General features: G+C 44.1%; 1 protein-coding gene across 1 annotated transcript in view; it reads right to left on the minus strand.

Annotated features, from left to right (window-relative positions):
- Window positions 1-21,894, minus strand: part of glra1 (glycine receptor, alpha 1) — a 184,333-nt gene that overhangs the window by 48,034 nt on the left and 114,405 nt on the right. The window contains exons 7-8 of the mRNA XM_055225069.1: window positions 16,279-16,361; window positions 14,401-14,538 (exon numbers count right to left, since the gene is read on the minus strand). Coding sequence (XP_055081044.1) covers window positions 14,401-14,538; window positions 16,279-16,361 — 221 coding nt within the window. The remainder of the gene's footprint in view (window positions 1-14,400; window positions 14,539-16,278; window positions 16,362-21,894) is intronic.

Consider the following 21,894-nt stretch of genomic DNA (forward strand, 5'->3'; position numbering starts at 1 on the left):
AGTGAGAAGAAGATAGAGGAGCCCAGAAATGAATGAGGGAGGAAGAGAGGGAACGAGAGATATGCAAATAAAGATGGAGTGGAGGGAAAAAAAAAAGGGGGCAGGGGGATGGCAGTAGAGGAATAAAGAGAAGAGAAAGAAAAGATAGGTTGGAGGAATAGAGGGGGCACTATGAAAGAGAGAAGAGAGAGTGAGAGAGTGAGAGAAAGAACAAAAGAACAAGGTTGTGAACATTTCAAGGGAGTTAAGGAAAGAGGGAATGGAAGCAAAAAGAAAAAAGTAAGGGGTGGCAGAGAGAGAGAGAGAAAAAAAAACAAAAGAGGATATTCGGCTAGATACATTGGGTAAAAGAAGAGAGCAGAGAGAAAAGAGTCGGAGGATAGAGGAAGGGATGGACATTAGGAAAAGGGAGGGAGAGAGAGAGAGAAAAGGAAGTGAGAGAAAGAACCAAAAGATAGGACAAGGACCTGGAGGGGATATTTGATCAAAAGAGGAAGGCAGATAAATGGAAGAGCAACTGAAAAAGAGAGAAAAGAGAGATGACTGAAGAATGAAAAAAAAGAGGGAAAAAGAACAGTGGAATAGCCATTTTAACATACAAAGAGAACAATAGAGGGGATACAGGGGAAGAATTAAGAGAGATTGATCGAAAGGGAGATAGAAGGAGAAAAAATGAAGCAAAGAATATTTCAATAGATGAGAGGAGAAAAGAAAAAAAGAATAGAGAGAGACTGACATAATAACCAAGAAGAAATTTGAAAAGACAAAACAAAGAGAATGAGGGAGGATAAATAAATGAATTATGGAAATAGATGAATGGGGAGCAATACAGAGAGAGAATTAATTCCAGGGCAGATTTCTATAGATAAGGAGAAAGAAGAGAGAGAGAGAGAGAGAGAGAGAGAGAGAGAGAGAGAGAGAGAGAGAGAAAAAAGGAAGAGAAAGTGAAAGGAGGAGGAGAGGAGAAGTGGAGGTCCAGGACATGCTTTATTCGCAACGCCCCCATAGAGCTCTTAAGGCCGGTGAATTTTTCTGTCTGAGCTGAGATTGGAGTGGTACAGACTCAGAAGACTGACTCTAGTGTCAGACTGTAATACAGGAAGAGGCTACGGGGCATCTGACATAAGCTTTCACAATACTCACCCTGCATTCAAGCTGCAATATGTAACTTTATTGGTCCAATACCTGCTTATCTCCATGGTTATCTCTTTGCCTAGAATGTTCCACAGTATTGCACTAAACTTACCTGTCTCCATGGAGATAAGCAGGTGATGTCACTAGGCCAAGCTACAAGTCCGAACCGTGGAGAGGCACTTACAGTAGGGATCAATGTAGCGTTTTCAAGGTATTTGCAACTGTAATAAAATACATTGAGAGTAAAGATCGATAAGTTTAATGCCATATAGTGGAACCTTCCCAGCACAGCAACAACATCTCCATGGAGACTAGAAGGTAGCAGACCCTCCACCAGAAAATGTTACATAATGCACCTTTAAACATTGTACCAGATTATGTAAAAAAGTAAAACGTGTCTTGCCCCAGTACAGATATGTAGCATAAGAAGCTTCTGAGGTCAAAATAAGTCTGTGTACTGTCTGTCGATTGAAGCATTTTATCATCAGCAAACCAGGAAGTAATGCTGTTGCAGTGTTAGTATGGTAGTTGGTGACAGCAAAGCTTCCCTCTGGTCTCTGAAAGTTGTAAAAAGCTTTTATAAACATGTTGTTTTCAGTTTTTTTTAAGTGTTTTGAGACACAGTGGGCTAGCTAGCATAACGCAGTGTTCAGTATATTTTAATGCTCAGAATGCATTCGAAAGGAATAACTTTGGACCACTGGAAACCCATCCATCCATCCATTTTCTTCCGCTTATCCGGGGCCGGGTCGCAGGGCAGCAGTCTAAGCAGGGACTCCCAGACTTCCCTCACCCCGGACACGTCCTCCAGCTCCTCCGGTGGGACCCCAAGGCGTTCCCAGGCCAGCCGAGAGACATAGTCCCTCCAGCATGTCCTGGGTCTTCCCCGGGGCCTCCTCCCGGTGGGACATGCCCAGAACACCTCCCTAGGGAGGCGTCCAGGAGGCATCCTGAGCAGATGCCCGAGCCACCTCAACTGGTTCCTCTCAACGTGTTGGAGCAGCGGCTCTACTCTAAGCTCCTCCCGTGTGACCGAGCTCCTCATCCTATCCCTAAGGGTGCGCCCGGTCACTCTGTGGAGGAAGCCCATTTCAGCCGCTTGTGTCCTTTCGGTCATTACCCAGAGTTCATGACCATAGGTGAGGGTAGGAACGTAGATTGACCGGTAAATCGAGAGCTTCGCCTTTGGGCTCAGCTCCTTCTTCACCACAACGGACCGATACAGCGACCGCATCACTGCAGATGCTGCACCGATCCGCCTGTCAATCTCCCGCTCCATCCTTCCCTCACTCGTGAACAAGACCCCGAGATACTTGAACTCCTCCTCCAGGACGAAAACCACACTGCTCCTCCTGAATCCGAGGTTTGACTATCGGTCGGATTCTCCTCTCCAGTACCCTGGAATAGATCTTACCGGGAAGGCTGAGGAGTGTGATTCCCCTGTAATTGGAACACACCCTCCGGTCCCCCTTCTTATACAGAGGGACCACCACCCCGGTCTGCCATTCCACAGGTACTGTCCCCGACTGCCACGCGATGTTGCAGAGACGTGTCAGCCAAGACAGCCCCACAACATCCAGAGACTTGAGGTACTCAGGATGGATCTCGTCCACCCCCGGAGCCTTGCCACCGAGGAGCTTGCCAACCACCTCAGTGACTTCAGCCAGGGTGATGGACGAGTCCGCCTCTGGGTCCCCAGTTTCTGCTTCCTCCTCAGAAGACGTGACAGTGGGATTGAGGAGATCCTCAAAGTATTCCTTCCACCGCCCAACAATATCCCCAGTCGAGGTCAGCAGCTCTCCACCCGCACTGTAAACATTGTTGGTGAAGCACTGCTTCCCCCTCCTGAGGCGTCGGACGGTTTTCCAGAATCTCTTTGAGGCCGTCCGATAGTCCTCCTCCATGGCCTCCCCGAACTCCTCCCAACCCCGGGTTTTTGCCTCTGTGACTGCCCGAGCCGCGGCACGCTTGGCCGGCCGGTACTCATCAGCTGCCTCAGGAGTCCCACGAGCCATCAAGGCTCGATAGGACTCCTTCTTCAGCTTGACGGCATCCCTTACTTCCGGTGTCCACCACCGGGTTTGGGGATTGCCGCCACGACAAGCACCACAGACCTTATGACCACAGCTACGAGCAGCCGCATCGACAATAGAGGTGGAGAACATGGCCCACTCGGAGTCCATGTCTCCCACCTCGCCAGACGTTCCCAGCAGACCCTCACAATGCGCTTGGGCCTGCCAGGTCTGTCCGGCTTCCTCCTCCGCCAGCGGAACCAACTCACCACCAGGTGGTGATCAGTTGACAGCTCAGCCCCTCTCTTCACCCGAGTGTCCAAGACACGCGGTCGGAGGTCAGATGACACGACAACAAAGTCGATCATCGACCTCCGACCTAGAGTGTCCTGGTGCCACGTGCACCGATTGACACCCTTGTGCTCGAACATGGTGTTCGTTATGGACAAACTGTGACTAGCACAGAAGTCCAATAACAAAACACCGCTCGGGCTCAGATCGGGGAGGCCGTTCCTCCCAATCACGCCCCTCCAAGTGTCACTGTTGTTACCCACATGTTGAAGTCCCCCAGGAGAACAACGGAGTCCCCGTTGGTGCACTGTCTAGTACCCCTCCCAGGGACTCCAAGAAGGCCGGGTACTCCGCACTGCTGCTTGGCCCGTAGGCCGACACAACAGTGAGAGACCTGTCCCTGACCCGAAGGCGCAGGGATCTGACCCTCTAGTTCACCGGAGTGAACCCCAACACGCAGCGGCTGAGCTGTGGGGCAATGAGCAAGCCCACACCAGCTCACCGCCACTCCCCGCGGGCAACGCCAGAGAACTGGAAACGCCACTGGAAACCATTTAAAATTAACTAGTTCTGTTTTTCAGTTTTTTAAGATAGTAAAAATCAGGTGCAAGGGGTTTTTGTAATAAGATATACCAGAAGATGGTTGTGTTGTCAGAGCAGAAGTTGTATTAAATTACACTGTAGAGTCCCAGTGCACTATGGGGCTTCTGTCTGAATGATTGATTCATGTGAGAAATACACCAACAAAGAACCTGCAATGCACCACCCTCTGTAATTAGTATTTCAAACAGGGACTTACTATGGGGTGAAGGGAGAGAGGGGGAGAGGGAGGAAGGAGAAAGCAGAAAGGAGAAAAAGAGTGAAAGAGAGAAGAGAGTAAGTGTGATGGAGACGGAGGGAAAGATGAAAGAGAGGAGGGAGCGGCAACACAGGAGAGAAAGCTAGAGGGGATGAAAGGTAGAGAGAGAGGAGGGGGGAGTGAAAGAAAGGAGAGAGAGGGGAAGTTGGGGACTGAAGTGAGAGAAAGAGTGGTGTGGGAGAGGAGAGGAAGAGATGGAATACGAAAGAAGTGAGAGAGAGGGACAAAAAGAGGGGAAGAGAGGGAAGGTAACTGGAAAGAAGCAAGAAACAATGAAAGAGAGAGAGGAAAAGAGAACAAGGGAAGAGAGAGAGACAAGAGATGGTAAGAGGGAGAGAGTGCATGATGTAGAGCAAGAGAAAGAGGAAGGAAAGAGAAGAAAGGGAGGAAGGGAGGTAGAAATAATTATTGCTTTGCCTGGAATGTTCCACAATATGGCATTGGATCTATCTACCTTACATTTATTCAATTCTAGGTGTCTTTATAGCTCCAAAACACCTTGTAAAACATTAATTCTTACTGTGAGCGGGCTCGCTTCTCCACAGATCTGACCTCAAAGTTGTAATATCATACTGTGGAACATTTCTGGCAAAGGAGCATCTCCATGGAAACAAGCAGGTGGCAGATTCTCTACTAGAAAAGATACATAGAGTATCTATAGCAAAAGACTAAGTTTAAATCTGTCAACTGGACAAAACGTTGTAGGAGGAAGATGTTTTGCTGCTCATCCAAGTCGCTTCTTCAGTTCTGGTCATATTGCTGGTGTACACTGCCTTCGTCTTTTGCTATTGGTCAGATTGCTTTTGTACACTGCCTTCATCTTTTGCTATGGATCAGACTGAGGGATTACACATACATAGAGTATCGTTAAAGAGTCTGTAGTATGCCAGTGTGGTGGCATTCATGTGTCTTTGGTAAATTCGACTGACTGAGGTAAATTCAAGTGTTTGTGGTGAATTTGAGTTTGTCTGTGTCATACTGCTGAAGTGTCTATGGTGTTTTCAGCTGTGGTAAATTTGAGTACTGGTGTTTTACTGTTGAAGAATCTACGGTAAATCTGAGTGTTATACTGTTGAAGTATCTCTGCTACGTTTGAGTGTCTGTGGTAAATCCAGGTGTTATACTATTAAAATATCAGTGGTGTGTTCAAGTGTTTGTGTTATACTGTTGAAGTGTATGTGATAAATTTGACTGTTATATGGTTGAGGCATTTGTGGTGCTTTCAAGTGGCTGTGTTATACTGTTGAAGTGTTGCGGTAAATTTGAGTGTTATACTGCTCAAGTGTCTGTGGTGCATTCAAGTGTCTGTGTTATACTGTTGAAATATTTATGGTAAATTTGAGTGTTATACTGTTGAAGTGTCTATGGTGTGTTCCAGTGTCTGTGGTAAATCCAAGTGTTATACTGTTAAAATATTAGTGGTGTGTTCAAGTGTTTGTGTTATATTGTTGAAATGCGTTATATTATTAAAGAATCCGTGGTGCGTTCAGGCGCAGTTTAGAGCTGTGTGAAGGCCTTTTGAGGGAGCTCATTAGCTTTTCTCTTTGACAATGACAGAAGACACCATTTTGAGTGATCACCCAAGTCCAAAGCAATCAGACTTACGCTCATAAAAACATGAACACTACAAAACACTATAACGGGGGAGAGAGGGATTGAGTGAGAGCAAAAAAGAAGGAGAGAAAGGAGTAGAAAGGGGGGGAGCAGAGAAAAGAGGAGAGAAAGGAGAAAAGAGGAGAGAAAGAGAAGAGAGGGGGAGCAATAAAAGAGAGGAGAGAGGAATAATATGAGAGGAGTTTGAGAAAGAAAAATGGGGATGTAGAAGATGATATAGAGAAAGAAGATGCACAGATGAATGGAGAGAAGGACAATGGTGCTAGGGGAAGAATTAGAGAATTAGAGAAAATGGTCTGAAAAACAGGATTTGTCCAAATGCCTGAAGATAGACAGAAGAAGGGAAGAGAGAAAGAGGCAGAATGAGAGGAGAGGGACGAAAGAGAGGGGGATACGAGGTAGAAGAGAGAATTAGAATGAAGAAAGAGACTGGGAGGGGGAGGACAGGGAGTAATGCATAGAGGACAGATAATAAGAGGAGAGAGGAGGAAGAGCAAAAAAAGCAGAAGGGAATGGAGCAAATGGAGAGAGAAAGCTGAGGGGATGGGATAAGGAAGGGAGGAATAGAAGAGGGAGAGAGGTAAAGGGAGGAGAAAGAGAGGAGAGAGAATTAGAGAGATGGGGAGAGTGGTCTGAAAATTAAGATTTTTGAAAAATAATGAGAGTGTTGTGTTTGTTAGCTTTGATGAGAAGTGACATTTGAAATTAAAACTGTCAAAAGAGCAATCATCTGAATGTTGATTGGCTACTATTTAATCTCTGAATATTTAATATCAAGATACATGACTGCTTGCTTGACAAATCCGAAGAGAAATTTCTGCATTTTTTTCATACAGAGGGATAATAGTCTGGTCCCCACTCCCTCTGTCACATCGAGCCAAAACCAGATAATGACTGTCCAATCAGATTGTTTACTTCAGGAGCTCATTGTTCACCCGTCATTTTGTATAAAATGACATTTATCTCACCTACTCCTGACATTGAAAGATGAGTCAAATGCAGAGGTAAAAAAAAAGAAAAACATTTTGCCATAGCTTCAATTTTTTACTGTCTTAAAAACATAAACAACACAAATAGTTCATTTTAACTGGCTGTGTGGCTGGAAATCTTGTCCTTAACCATTTAATGTATGCAGACGGCTTGGTTGTGTTTAGTCTGAGCACCGCTGGTTTACAGCAGCTACTCAACATCTGTTCATCTTATGGTGTGGAGTATGATATTAAGTATAACACAATTAAGAGTATGATCATGATCTGTAGGACCAAAGAGGACAAACACATGAGATATCCTGATTTTTGCCTGTCTAATGTTGTGCTGAAGGTTACAGCTAAAATAAAAAAATAAAAAAATAAAAATAAATATCTTGGGCATATCATCACTGTGGACATGGCAGATGATGATGATATTTATAGACAATGCAAGATGTATGCTCAAGCTAATACTCTGGTTCATCTTCTGTTGATGTAAAGTAGATGTTATTTAAATAATATTGTACACCCTGCCCACCTCTGGACTGATTACAAAAAAGCCAGTCTCCAAAGGCTGCAGGTGGCTTATAATGACGCTTTACGGGTGCTCTAGAGGAGGCCGCGATGGACTAGTGCGACTGAGATGTTTGTCACTGCACGAGTGAACACTCCACAAGCTGCACTAAGAACTTTAATGTGTAGTTTTAATGTAACTTTAATGTGCAGTTTTATTTTATTTCGCAATCAGTCCAGGATGTGGAGACACTGGTATGGCTGTCTTTTTAAAATGTAGATGTTTACTGTTTGTATTGTCACTGTCCCTGTCTGTTTTTAAAAATGGACCATGAGTCCTAAATACAGATGAATTGAATTTTAAATGTATTCCTCACAATGCATTCTGAGCATCCTAATTATTCTCCTTGAGGACTTTACAATCACTTTTTACATCTTTCAGTTTTGCTGCGACAACTATCATGCACCACCATAACTTTCTAGATCGTGGATGATAAAACGCTTAGATTAGAAGCAGACAGTACTCACAGCCTGCTTTTACAGTATATCTACAGTATACTGGGGCAAAACTGATTTTACTTTATCATGTGAAAAAATCATGTACAGCCCATCAAAGAAAGTGAGGATGCAAAAACAGATGTAGATACTGTGGATACTTTGTAACAATATAAATGCATATAAATTGTTAGGTATCCTTAGGTGTTTTGGTATGGATAGAACATAGACTTTGTATATAAATGGACATGCTAGCTAATGCGCTAGCTGCCACATTTCAAATAGTGAGTGAGCATGTGTGCAAAGTGGTTCCTTTGAGCTCTGGTTGGAATTCACTTTCTATTGAAACATGGTGGTCCCTATCTCTGTAACTGCTGCTGTCTGATTCGTCATTCTTGCTTTAAAATATTTGTGTTAACCATAGACTGTATAAAGAAGTGGACTAAGGAAGAGTGATGTCAACCATAGTGTTTGGCTTCAGCCAAATGGAGCTCCTTGAGTCTTGTTATAAGGACAAATTTGAAGCTGAGTTCCATATTCCTGGCGCAGCCAGGGGCCGGAGGGGGCCTGGTTTGGGAACCACAGGATTTCATCTCTGCTGTTTGCAGATGATGTTGTCCTGATGGCGTCTTCGAGCCAGGACCTGCAGCAGGCACTGGGGCGGTTTGCAGCCGAGTGTGAAGCGGCTGGGATGAGAATCAGCTCCTCCAAATCCGAGGCCATGGTTCTCGACCGGAAAAAGGTGGTTTGCTCTCTCCGGGTGGGTGGTGAGTCTCTGCCCCAAGTGGAGGAGTTCAAGTATCTCGGGGTCTTGTTCACGAGTGAGGGAAGGATGGAGCGGGAGATTGACAGGCGGATCGGTGCAGCGTCTGCAGTGATGCGGTCGCTGTATCGGTCCGTTGTGGTGAAGAAGGAGCTGAGCCGGAAGGCGAAGCTCTCGATTTACCAGTCAATCTACGTTCCTACCCTCACCTATGGTCATGAGCTCTGGGTAATGACCGAAAGGACAAGATCGCGGATACAAGCGGCTGAAATGGGCTTCCTCCGCAGAGTGGCCGGGCGCACCCTTAGGGATAGGGTGAGGAGCTCGGTCACATGGGAGGAGCTCGGAGTAGAGCCGCTGCTCCTACACGTTGAGAGGAACCAGCTGAGGTGGCTCGGGCATCTGCTCAGGATGCCTCCTGGACGCCTCCCTAGGGAGGTGTTCTGGGCATGTCCCACCGGGAGGAGGCCCCGGGGAAGACCCAGGACACGCTGGAGGGACTATGTCTCTCGGCTGGCCTGGGAACGCCTTGGGGTCCCACCGGAGGAGCTGGAGGACGTGTCCGGGGTGAGGGAAGTCTGGGAGTCCCTGCTTAGACTGCTGCCCCCGCGACCCGGCCCCGGATAAGCGGAAGAAAATGGATGGATGGATGGATGGAGTTCCATATTCCAAAGAGCTAATCCTGAGCGAGGAGGTTAGTTTAGCGGCAGAGAGGGTTAAGACGAACATTATACAACCAAAATGACGAGCCTGACAGCAGCAGCAATGGGGTCAAGGGGTAACAGTTTTTCAATAGAATGTGAACTGGAGTCTATGAAACCGGAAGCACGCCCACGCTCACTTCCTATTTGGAATGCAGCTGCTAGCAAGTTAGCTATATCCATTTATCTGTATAATCCTTCAGTCGTCCAGCTCTGATCCATAGCAAAAGTTGAAATTTATGTCTGCCAACTGGACAAATCATTGTATTAGTGAAGACATTTTACTGCTCATCCAAGCCGCTTCTTCAGTTCGGGTCAGATTGCTAGTGGACACTGCCTTATACACTGCCTGGCCAAAAAAAGGTCATTACCTACCTGGATTTAACAAAGCTAAAAGATATAAGCCTCTTCCAGTTGGTCAGGTCTAGGTTCAGCAACAGTATGTGCTCAAAGAATGAGGTCAGCTGACTACCTGAATATACTGAATGACCAGGTTATTCCATCAATGGATTTTTTCTTCCCTGATGGCACAGGCATATTCCAAGATGACAATGCCAGGATGTATCGGGTTCAAATTGTGAAAGAGTGGTCAAGGTAGCATGAGACATAATTTTCACACAAGGATTGGCCACCACAGAGTCCAGACCATAACCCCATTGAGAATCTTTGGGATGTGCTGGAGAAGGCTTTGCACAGCAGTCAGACTCTACCATCATCAATACAAGATCTTGGTGAAATATTTATGCAACACTGGATGGAAATAAATCTTGTGACATTGCAGAAGCTGATCAAAACAATACAACAGAGAATGGGTGCCATAATCAAAGCTAAAGGTTGTCCAGTGAAATATTAGAGTGTGTGACCTTTTTTTTTGGTGACGATTTTTTTTTTTTTTTTTGATCAGGCAGTGTGTCTATCTGAAAGAAGGGGCTATCTAGGCAAGGCAAGGCAAGTTTATTTGTATAGCCCAATTCATACACAAAGTAATTCAAAGTGCTTTACAGAATAAGAAAGACATTAAAATCACACAAATCAAAACATGAATAATCACAAATAATCATCATAAAATTAACATCAAAACAGAAGAGTGCAGAATAAAAACCTTTCAGTCATATGCAGAACTAAACAGAACTGGATTTATAATTCCCCATGTTTAGTCCTGACTCTGGGCACCAGCAGGAGGCTAATCCCTGAGGTCCTCAGAGTGTGAGATGGTTCATATGGCACTAACATGTCGGAGATGTACTTTGGTGCTAAGCATGGAGAGACTTGAGCAAAAGCAGAGCTGCTTTAAAGTCTATTTTTTGAGCTATAGGAAGCCTGAGCATAGGACTTATGTGCTCGTACTTCCTGGTTCTAGTCAGGACCCGAGCAGCAGCATTCTGGAATTACTGCAGCTGTCTTAAGGCTCATTTGGAGAGGCCAGTGAGCAGGCTGTTACAGTAGTCCAACCTACTGGAGACCAATGCATGGATACGTTTCTCTAAGTCTTCTCTAAGACAGTATACTTTTGATTTTTGCAATATTTTTAGGTGATAAAAATCTGCAGATGTGATTGATGTGGCTGTTAAAGTTCAAGTCTGAGTCCATTATTACCCCTAGATTTCTAGCGTGATTTTTGGAGAGAGAGACTGGAGGTGACTGCTAACAATTTATCTTTGTTTTTGTGGGCCAAAGATGATGAATTCAGTCTTGTTTGTAACCACACTGAAACTGTAAACCGCTGTTGTCTCCAGTTTCAGCCTTAACAACCCTATTCAACCTTTAATGGCCCCCTATTTTTCTCTTCTGTTTCTTTTTGTTTGCTTTGAGGATAGAATCATAGATCTGTGAGAGATTACTATGTCTCAAGCTACCATTCCTGTTTAAGGAAGGATAGTATTTTCTAACAAAAATAGCTTCATTAGGTCCCCTCTCAAACCCGTTTCAATGGCTAAGATCTGTACCTCACCATCTTCAAAGGAGTGGTTAGTGGCTTTGAGATGGAGATGTACAGCGGACTGGGGCACAGAGGACCTCTTGCGACAGCGTTGGTACATTCTCTTATGAAGTGGCTGCTTAGTTTTTTCAGTGTACTGCACACTAGCACTCTTCACTACACTGAATGGAGTAGACTACAGTGCTTTGTTTGTGGCACGAAGTTTTGTCCTTTTGGGCGAGCCAGTTGCGTTTCCACCCCAAACTAGTGGTGCTCTTTTGTTTTTCTCTTGGATTTCCAAATATAGTTCCTGGTAGCAGATTAGCTTTTATGTATATATATATATATATATATATATATATATATATATATATATATATATATATATATATATAATTTTTTTCTCTCTCTCTTTTATTTCACCGGTTTTGCAGTTGTTTGTGGGACTGCCTCAGACTCAGGCAATACTGTCTCCTCTCTGTCTGACATCTCTATTACTCTCTCTTGTCTTGCTCCTCCCTGTCTCTCCAGAGAGAGACAGATGCTTCTGAGGTTCCCCGACTCCACAGAGGAGTGCAATGACTGTCCTCTACCGCTCTTTCTCTCTCCTGTCCCTCTATCTGTCTGTCCATTCATCTCTCTCCTCTTATCACTCGATTCTTTTTTTTATTTCTCCCCCTCTCTGTAACCTCCTCTTCTCATCCTTCTCCCTCTTTCTTTCCCCCTTCTCTGTCCCTCCATCATCATGGGACTATCCTGGAGTTCTCTCTCATGTTTCCGCCTCTCTCTCTTTTCACTTTCTCTCTCTCTCTTTCATCTTTCGCTCTCTTTCACTGCTCTGTCCCTCCATCATCCTGAGACTTCTTTCCTGCTGGCATCTTTTATTCAGGTATTTTAAAACCCTCTCACACTGACCTTAGTTGTAGGGACATTCAGTCCAGTGTCAGACAACCGGGGAAGTTATCCAACAGCAAGAGGTCTAAATCAGGTCTAAATCAGGTCTAAACCAGGACTTAACCAGGACTAAGACAGGATTAAAGGACTAGGACTGATATGGGACTTAATGTTTTTCAAGGTATTTTTGGGCATTAAAACAACTATATTTTACTAACTGCAAAATAGAGAGTACATTCAATGCCATGTTGAGGGAAATTCTACAATAAGAAAATATCTCCATGGAGACAAGCAGGACACTCCACTACAAAGTTATATAGTGTATCATTAAGCCAATTTTGACAACAAGCTTTTTACAGATTTTGTATTACTACCAAGGCGGAATCCGGACTCCTCCCGCGCGCACCTGCTCCCCATCAGCGCAATCAACGCCACCTGCCGCGGATAAGAGGGGTCTGGACGAGTCACTCGGTGCCAGAACGTCCGCGTACTCACGTGAATATGCTCTTGGCTTTACACCGCTTTGGATTTTTGTCTGCTCTGGCTTATCGGAACCTTATCCCTTTTCCTCCAGGAATCCGCCGGGAACCAGCTCCGGACCTCCCCTGCTCGTGCACCTCAACCCTGGTAGGATCCTGTCTCTCTCTACTCCCCGTCCACGACTTTGCATCCACGCTCCCCAGCTTCTATGGTTTTTGGACTCTTGCCTTGTTTTAAGATCACAAACTATACTACGGACTATTACCTTTGTAATAGTCCGTAGTACCGATTATTGTGAATAAAGACATTGCTAAACCTTTACGACTCTGCAACTTTGGTCCCTACGTCACGCTGGTTACGACAATTTCTGAGCACACAATTGTTTTTTTTCTCACAGATAGAAGCTGAAACTTTTATGAGTCTGTCAAAAAACTGCAGATTTGGGATAATATATTTCACTTTTTCCCCATGGCCAACCTCATAATCTCAGACTGAGGAGGATCCAACCTGATATTTATGCTCCTCTCTCACTCTGCGTCTGGATCTTAGTCTGATGCAATGTGAAAAACTGTAAGGAAAATTTTTACAACTTTTTTTTTATGTTCAAAATTTTGGAGGAATGCAACAATAAAACAAATAGTTGAGCAAGCGGAATGTTTGAAATATGTACATATCCAAATCTTTCGTCATGAGTCAACACAGTTTATGGTTACCAAGCTCCTGTACTATGGAATCAACTCCCTGCTGATGTTAAACAGGCCCCCACAGTCTCTGTATTTAAGACCAGGTTTAAAACCTTCCTCTTCGGTATAGCATATGACCAGGTTACATAGTGAGGGAGTTAGGGACATTAAAACCCGGGATAAGACAGGCTGCCGTAGGAGATAACTAGCTGGGGAAAGTATGGCAACCTGAGCACTATCTTCTGCTTTGTCCTATTTTCTCATCAGCAATGCTATTCACATGTTGTCCCCTGTCCCACTCCCCCTGTGGAGTGTATCTCTTTCAGATGCCCCGATGACAGCTGGACCCTCCCCTCCTCCCCGCCTGGCCCTCCTCCTCGCCCGGCTCTCCTCCTCCTCGTCTGGTCTTCCTCCTCGCCTTGCCGATTTTTCTTGTTTTGTCTGATTTTTCCTGTTGTTTTGTTTTTGTGTGTTGGCGGCACGGTGGCTGAGTGGCAACACTCATGCCTCACAGCAAGAGGGTTTGGTTCGATCCCTGGGTCGCCAGGCCTTTCTGTGTGGAGTTTTTCATGTTTCTCCCCGTGTCTGGATGGGTTTCCTCCGGGTACTCCGGTTTCCCCCATCAACCAAAACATGAACGCCCTTCGAGACAACTGTTGTTGTGATTTTGGGCGTTACAAAAATAAATGAATAAACTTTTCCTATCACCTGTTCATCTCCATGATGCTGTTATTGCATTGCCTTGAATGTTCTACAGTATGGCTTTGTTTGTTTTGCACATATTAAATTACAGGTGTTGCAAAAACAAATCGAGGCAATGCTGTAACATCTTCATGGAGACAAGCAGGTGGGGTGATGGACTCACATCAGAAAAGTTACATAGTGCACTTTTAAACAGATGGTGACATGTTCATATAATCTCAGGTTAGATATTTTAGTGAACAGTGTTTGTTTCCATAGTAGTAGTAGTAGTATTATAAGTAGTAGTGTAGTAGTAGTAGTAGCAGCAGTAGTACCTGTACTATAGTGCTTGGTACAGTAGTAGTAGTACCAGTAGTAGTAGCAATACTAGTACCTGTATTGTAGTGCTTGGTGCAGTAGCGCAGATCTTTCTCCTCCTTCAGGATGAACTGGGGCAGAGTAAGTCCATCAGCCACCTGCACTGCTCCTTTCTCGTCCCACTCGAAGATCAGGTCATTCATTGTGTAGCCGACTGGAACAGGACAGAGGCACAAGTACACATTTAAAATGAACATGAATACATACATACATACATACAGGCATCTCTGATAAAACAGGGATGGGACCTGATCTCGTGCCATAGAGAAAAATTTTCTTGTGAGATTTTATTTCCACACATGGTTTTACATTTGTTGTGCTGGAGAGTTACATCTCTGGAGAAGCCAGAGTTACAAAGAGCAATGCTACAATGATAAAACAAAATAAACCAATAAACCGTTAAATTGTGAATTGAACTTCAAAATATATTCATTACAAATTACTTCAAAAAGTTGTTGTCTCGTTCTCGTTAACCTAATCTTGTACTTCGTCTCGACTTGTGAAAATTGTGTCTCATCTTAAGCATTGACTAAGCACGAACTGTACTCCAATTATTGTTTTTTCTACAATTAACTTACTGAAAATCAAATGGTGGCGAACACTCTCACCTCACAGCAAAAAGGTTCCACACTCATAGAACTGTAGCCACAGCTGCTCTGGGGCAGGCTAATGGAAGTGAAGCAACCATGGGCCCACCAACGCTCACACACACACACCACATTGATACTATGTGGGTGAAGTGTCTTGCTTAAGGACACAAAAACGTTATGCATTAGAGCCACTGCTGCCCTGACTTTGCGCATTCTTCCACTAGCATAAAAGGGCCTGGCCAGAGATGATGACAGGACAGCACTGATGACACAATTCAGAGTGATACACATAACAGGCTACGGCTTTCCCACTATGACACCTGATATTCCCAGCAATCTCCCATCCAAGTACTGACCAGTCCTAGTCCTGCTTAGCTTCTGAGATTAGATAAGATCAGAGATGCCTGAGACCTATTTGTGTGGGATTAGCATGTTTCTCTCTGTATCTGAGCACTCTGGAGTCTCCCATAAATCTCAAACATGCACCTGAACCCAATGACCAGGAGATATGTCCTATGGGTGCTGCACAATAAGAAAACTGTTTGAAAGTGCAGTTGTTATAACTTGTAAACCAGATTCTGAGTTAGTCCGTCGTATGCTGTCGTCTGATCCTACTTATCCTGCTGTCCACTGCAGAGGAAGCTGTCTGCAGTATCTGACCTAAAGTTAAGCCTGGTCTTTACTTCCATCTGAAGGATTCTTCTCACGTTTGATCAGAGTCACAAAATCAAAGAGTTTAAATCTGCTGCTCTGATCCACCTGCTCCTCTGGACTTACACTGACTGCAGTGGTCACGCTGTTTCTACAATGGCCAAGCTTAAGGAATAGTCTTAATCAGTAATGGAAGTTTTTAGGCCTTATTCCTATATAAAAGATAACATTTGTTTATTTTGGTCATTTGATTAACCTAACCATCTTGCGTTTGTGATAACTGTTTAAGTGTTTGATTGTTAACAAAAAGGGTGAGTAAAACCGTAGGCAATGCTAGCTAACTTGTGACTGCTGTTATTTGAGTGGGACTTGTTTAACACAAATAACGCATCTCACCTGTTGTAGTTCAAGTTAAGTTATTTATTTCTTGTAAGATTGTGTTAAAACAAAGCTCAGATTACAGTCTAATTTTACTAGCAGAGCTTCAGGCAGAACAATGCCACCAGCCGCTACCTGGGCTGATAATTAAAACTCCCAGTATTACAGTAATGTAATAGTCATATCAGGACTCACAGCTCTCCGTTGTGTAGTATAGTAGTATTATTATTAGTATAGCAGTAGTATAGTATTTTTATAGTATCAGTCAGACTCACAGCTTTCCAGTTGCATGATGCAGGTCTGCACGTCCATGGGGAAGTTCTTGAGATCCATGGGACAGGCCAGCACCAGGGTGATTCTGAGGGAAACAAGAAGACTCATTAGAAATATTTATCAGATTATTGTAAAAACATGTTTTAGAAACAAAATATTGGTGTAAAAGAATTATCAGGCTGTACTGCTGAGTGTTGAGTGAGAGGATGAAACCAGTTGAGGCCACAGTTAAAAAGTTGCCTAAATTAAAGGGGGTTTAAAAAAAATGAAATGAATTCTAATTCTTGCTGTGCTGATGCCCCAAAAACATGCATTTGTAAACAAGCAATGTGCCAAAGGGTTTGGTGGAGGAACAAGTTAGATTCGCAGGTAACAACATTTTCCTCTTTCACAGTTTGAAAAACAGGTACTTGAACTTTAACTGCACAAAATATATCCATGGTTTTGGCAGCTAAAGATGCTGTACCCATCTTAAAACCTATATCTGTCTTAAAAACCTAAAACCAACTAAAACAGAACTAGTTAATTTTAAATAGTTTGCAGTGGTCCAAAGTTATTCCTCATTTTAACATTCCTAGCACCCCAATTATACACCATAATTAATTTATAAGCGCTCTTCACCACTTTCAGAGCAGAGTTTTGCCGTCATGGTACTGCTAACAACAACTGCCATGCTAACAGTGCAACAGCATCACCTGGCTTGATGATAAAAAGCTTTATAGTTAGATGGAGACAGTACTTTGATTTTGACTCAAAGAGCTGTTTTTACCATATATCTGTACTGGGGCAAGACAAAGTCGATTCTATTAGGATAAATGTAAAAAAAAACAATCATGTCCTTCAAAGGCCCTGTAACAGATTTTTTCCATATAGTTGAACAAAATGTGTCTTGCCCCAAACTCATGGTAGTGAATAATTAGAATGCTCAGAATGCATAAGGTAAGTGACAAATAGCTTTAGACCACTGCAAACTGTACTGTGCCTTTATGTGAACATCCAAACTCGTATATCTCTGATACAAATTCCACTGCAGTCTCACAATAAACCGTATAAACCAGATATTCCACTTTTTTACATTGCTATAATCTGACAGTTCAATCTGCAGCCTCTCTCATCCATCATGGGCGCCTCTCCATCTCTCCCTCTCCCCTCTGCATTTACAGCAACAGAGAAGGCACAAAAAGCTGTAAACACCATTTTATAGGCCCTCTCTACTTTGGCTTTAATATCCCTAAACGTTGCATCCTCTTCTCACATTCCTCAAACAGATGTTGGGTCATTTTGCTCTTGTCAAGTTTGAAAACGTGAAATTAAAAAGAACCATTTTAGTTTCACCCTCTACAAATGAAAAACAGACGTGTTAAGAGAAAAGTACAAGGACTGAACAGAGTGAAACCAGGACTAAATGAGAAATGAACTCGGTTTAAACCAGTTTCAAGCCAGATATAAACTATGACAGAACCAGGTCTGAATCAGGACAAAGCAAAGGCAAAACCACAGGGACTGAACAAGGACAATATACAGTAGCACTAAACCAGGACTAAGCCAGACCTAAACCAACTGTAAATGAGGACTTAAGTAAGACTTAGCAATGTGACTAAACCAGTAATAAGAAAGGAGTAAACATAATCTAAAGCAGGTCTAAACCAGGATAAACTAGGTCTAAACCAGGTCTGAACCAGTGGTCTAAACCAGGTCTGAACCAGTGGTCTAAACCAGTGGTCTATGACTAAACCAGTAATAAGAAAGGACTAAACATAATCTAAAGCAGGTCTAAACCAGGATAAACTAGGTCTAAACCAGGTCTGAACCAGGTCTGAACCAGTGGTCTATGTGGACTATTTCAGGACCAAGGAAAGGCAAAACCAAGACTATAATAGGACTAAATCAGGACTAAAAGAAGTCTAAATTAGAACTAAATAAGGATTTAACCTGAACCAAAGATGGTCTATACTACAGGTGAAAATGATTAAAACAATAAGGTGTGGGAAACAGCATAAGCTATTAAGTCACAACAAAGTAAAGTCTGAACTCAAATTAAACTGGGACTAAACAAGGACAAACCAGTTCATGTCATTAGATTTAGAAGCAAGGACTAAACCAGGACTAAACCAGGACTAAACAAAAACTAAACCAGGTGCTACCCAGCAGACATATCAGTATGATGGACAACCTAGGCTATAACTTCTTTGGCAGTCTTGAACAGAGCTCTCAAAGATGGAAAAGACATAAAAAACAGTACAAAATGAGAAAAATGTGTCTGTGGATGAAATAAAAATCAAAGCATGAGTCGAAATGCAGAAGGCTGTGGACATCCATCACACTTTTATTTCTACATCAAACTTTAAAACTCCAGAACACGAACACACAATTCAAAAGTTTGGGTGTTTCATTGTGTAAAATGTGACTCTTTTAGACAATAATTAAAGGTGCACTATACAACAGTTCCCCTGGTGAGAGGTCCACCATGATTATCTCCATAGAGATGTTATTGCCAGACCCGGCCGATGGCATACGCATTTAACGTAGACTTTAGACTTTAGACTTTACTTTATTGTCCCCACGGGGAGATTCCTTTCCACATACACAGAGCACATCTGACATACACACAGATAAACACCAAACATCACAGTTACATAAACACATTACAAAAACAGACATTATGCCTCAGCGGGGCCTGTTGTTTAAAAAGGCAATGGCTGCTGGGATCAGGCTTCTACCGAACCGTGCCCTCCTGCACCTGATCGCCTTGTACCTCTGTCCTGAGGGCAGAGGGATTAGATGGTCCTGGAGGGGGTGAGTGGAGTCCTGTGTTATGGCGAGTGCGAAGCGTCCAATAGCCCGATTATTTAGATCTGTGAGATTGGGTGTGGGGAGTCCTATGATTTTAGGAGCTATGTGTGTTACTTTTATGAGTTTGGTCCGGTTTTTAACAGTAAGCATGTTATAGAAGCAGGTGGAACAGTACAGTAGGATGGGCTGAATGAAAGATCAGTTCCTTTGTTTTACTGACATTGAGGTGCAGATGGTTATCAGTGCACCACTGGGTGAAGTGAGTGAGTGTGTCCATGTAATCCAAGACAGAGGTGTTGTCACTGAGCAGGGCCAGAACAGCCGTGTCGTCGGAGTATTTGAGATATTTGAGGATGTTGGAGGATGGGCTTGTATTGTCGTTTGTGCATAGTGTGTAGAGAAAAAGGCTAAGCACACATCCCTGTGGTGCACCGGTGTTTATGGTGAGGGCAGAGGATGTGGTCAGACCTAGCCATACTACCTGCTGTCTGTTGCTCAGGAAGTTGTAGATGAGATGAATGAGTCTGGTGGGAATGTTGAGTTGCTGCAGTTTTTGGATCATCAGGTGCCTCTGGATTGAGTTGAAGGCTGAGCTGATGTCCCCGAAGAGTATCCGGGCGAAGTGTCCAGGAGAATCCAGGTGCTGAAGGAGGAGATGCAGCAGATAGGCTACAGCATCCTCTGTGCCTCTTCTGGCCTTATAAGCAAACTGGAGTGGGTCGAGTTGTGGATTGACAACCGGAAGGATTATGTTTAGCAGTAGCCTCTCCAGGCACTTCATTATAATGGAGGTGAGTGCCACGGGGCGGTAGTGACTGAACTCTGTGGGCCTGGGCTTCTTCGGAATGGGGATTATTGTTGACATTTTCCAGATGGTCGGGATGGTGGCACTTAAGAAGACCTCTTTAAATAGAGAATGAAGAACAGGGGACAGTTCTTGTGCACAGCTATTTAGCACCTTTGCTGAGATGCCATCAGGGCCAGGGGTCTTTCCCAGCTTGCACCTGCTTAGCTGCAACCTCACATCCTCTTCTGTGAAGGGGAGTGGTTCCTCCTGTTCCGCTGGAGGAAGTACTCTCAGAAGCCTCTCACATTCACCTGAGTAGTCCACATTATCAAAACGAGCATAAAAATCATTGAGTTCCCCTACAAACGGTACTGGGTCCAGCACTGTTACTGCACTTGATTTGGCGTTGCATCCTGCTAGTATACATACTTTATAGAATGCCTGTTTTGTGTTCATACTGGAGAACTCACTTTCGAGTCTTTCCTTACATTTCAGTTTTGCCTTCAGTACAGCATTTTTCATCCCACGATTTGCCAATTTCATTTCAACCAAATTATTATCCTTAAAAGTTTCTTTTTCAGACTGCTTAAATTGAGGGGTAATCCAGGGATTGGTGTTTGGGAATTTCTTAATTAACTTAACAGGAATGCAGGTACTGACGCAAAAATGTATATAGTCCGTAATCACCGAGGTCCTCTCGTCAATGTCCCCCTGGAAAATCTCCCAGTCAGTGCAGGACAGCGAACCCTGAAGACATGCAGTGGCCTCCTCCGACCACTGTGGCACACTGTAACACTCTGGGTGGTGCCTTTTCAGTTATTGTCTGTATAGCGGAAGTAGTGAGACGATGTTATGATCAGCGCTGCCGAGTGGTGGATGAGAGCGAGCACGGAAAGCATCAGCAATATTGCCATAACACAAGTCCAGAATGTTTGCCCGCCTTGTTGGAATGTCCACATACTGTTGGAAAGATGGTAAAACACTCTTCGGCCAACAGTTGTTGAAATCCCCCATAATAAACAGCGGAGCGCCAGGATACTTAGCTAGCATGTCATTAGCTTCCCCGGCTATCAGCTCCGCTGCTGTGTTGCTGTTCGCACTGGGAGGGATGTAGATACAGCTGATCACAACAGTAGGGAATTCCCTGGGCAGGTAGAAAGGACGGAGGGACACAGTCAGTATTTCCCTGTCAGGTGTACATGACTTTTTATGGACTTTGATGTTTGTGCACCACTTATTATTGATGTACAAGCATATGCCGCCGCCACATTTCTTCCTCACCTGCTCAGTTCGGTCTGATCGGAGTATTGTAAAGTTATCCAAACCAACATCAGAGTCAGCGATTGACGTGTCCAGCCAGGTTTCTGTGAGGGCGATGATACAAATGTCCCTGAAGGCCCTTTCTAGGTGGCACCAGGCGTGCACAAGATCCATTTTATTACGAAGTGAGCGGACATTCAATAGAATGACGGATGGAAGAGGGGGCTTGAAAGGACGTCTCCGAATCCTGCTGCGAACACCCCCACGTCTCCCCCCCCGCTTCCTTTGTCGGAGCTCCTTTGGCAAAATTACCGCGGGCTTGATATTGCATGGTGGAGAGAATTGGTGCAGCAGAAGCTCATCGCGGGTGTAGGTGAGGAACCTGTTGCTGCTTTCAGTCAGCTGTGCAGTGCTGTCACATATCAATCATATCAATCAGTAACAAAATGGTGATTATTCCGGCCTTTCCCGGGTGGATCATCTTTTCACCTGAGTGCATCTCGACATCAGACGGTGCTCAGGTAGTGCTTTTGCAGCGGAGCATGCGCCTTGTCTCCACCGACAGAAGAGCAGATGTTAGTGGTAGGATGTGGGACAGAAGACAGCAGCAGTGTGGTCCACAATTAAATTTTTTTTCATCAATTATCAAAGTGCATTGTGCAAATGGAGGTTAGAGGAGCAGCATTTCCTCCAGCAGCAGAACATGGTATGATTGTTTCAGGCGCCTTTTATCCTGTCCCACTAACTGGATAAAACTACTTTTAATATGAGTGTTTAA

This window comes from Periophthalmus magnuspinnatus, chromosome 10 (genome assembly GCF_009829125.3).
Source record: "Periophthalmus magnuspinnatus isolate fPerMag1 chromosome 10, fPerMag1.2.pri, whole genome shotgun sequence".
Taxonomy (NCBI): Eukaryota; Metazoa; Chordata; class Actinopteri; order Gobiiformes; family Gobiidae; genus Periophthalmus; species Periophthalmus magnuspinnatus.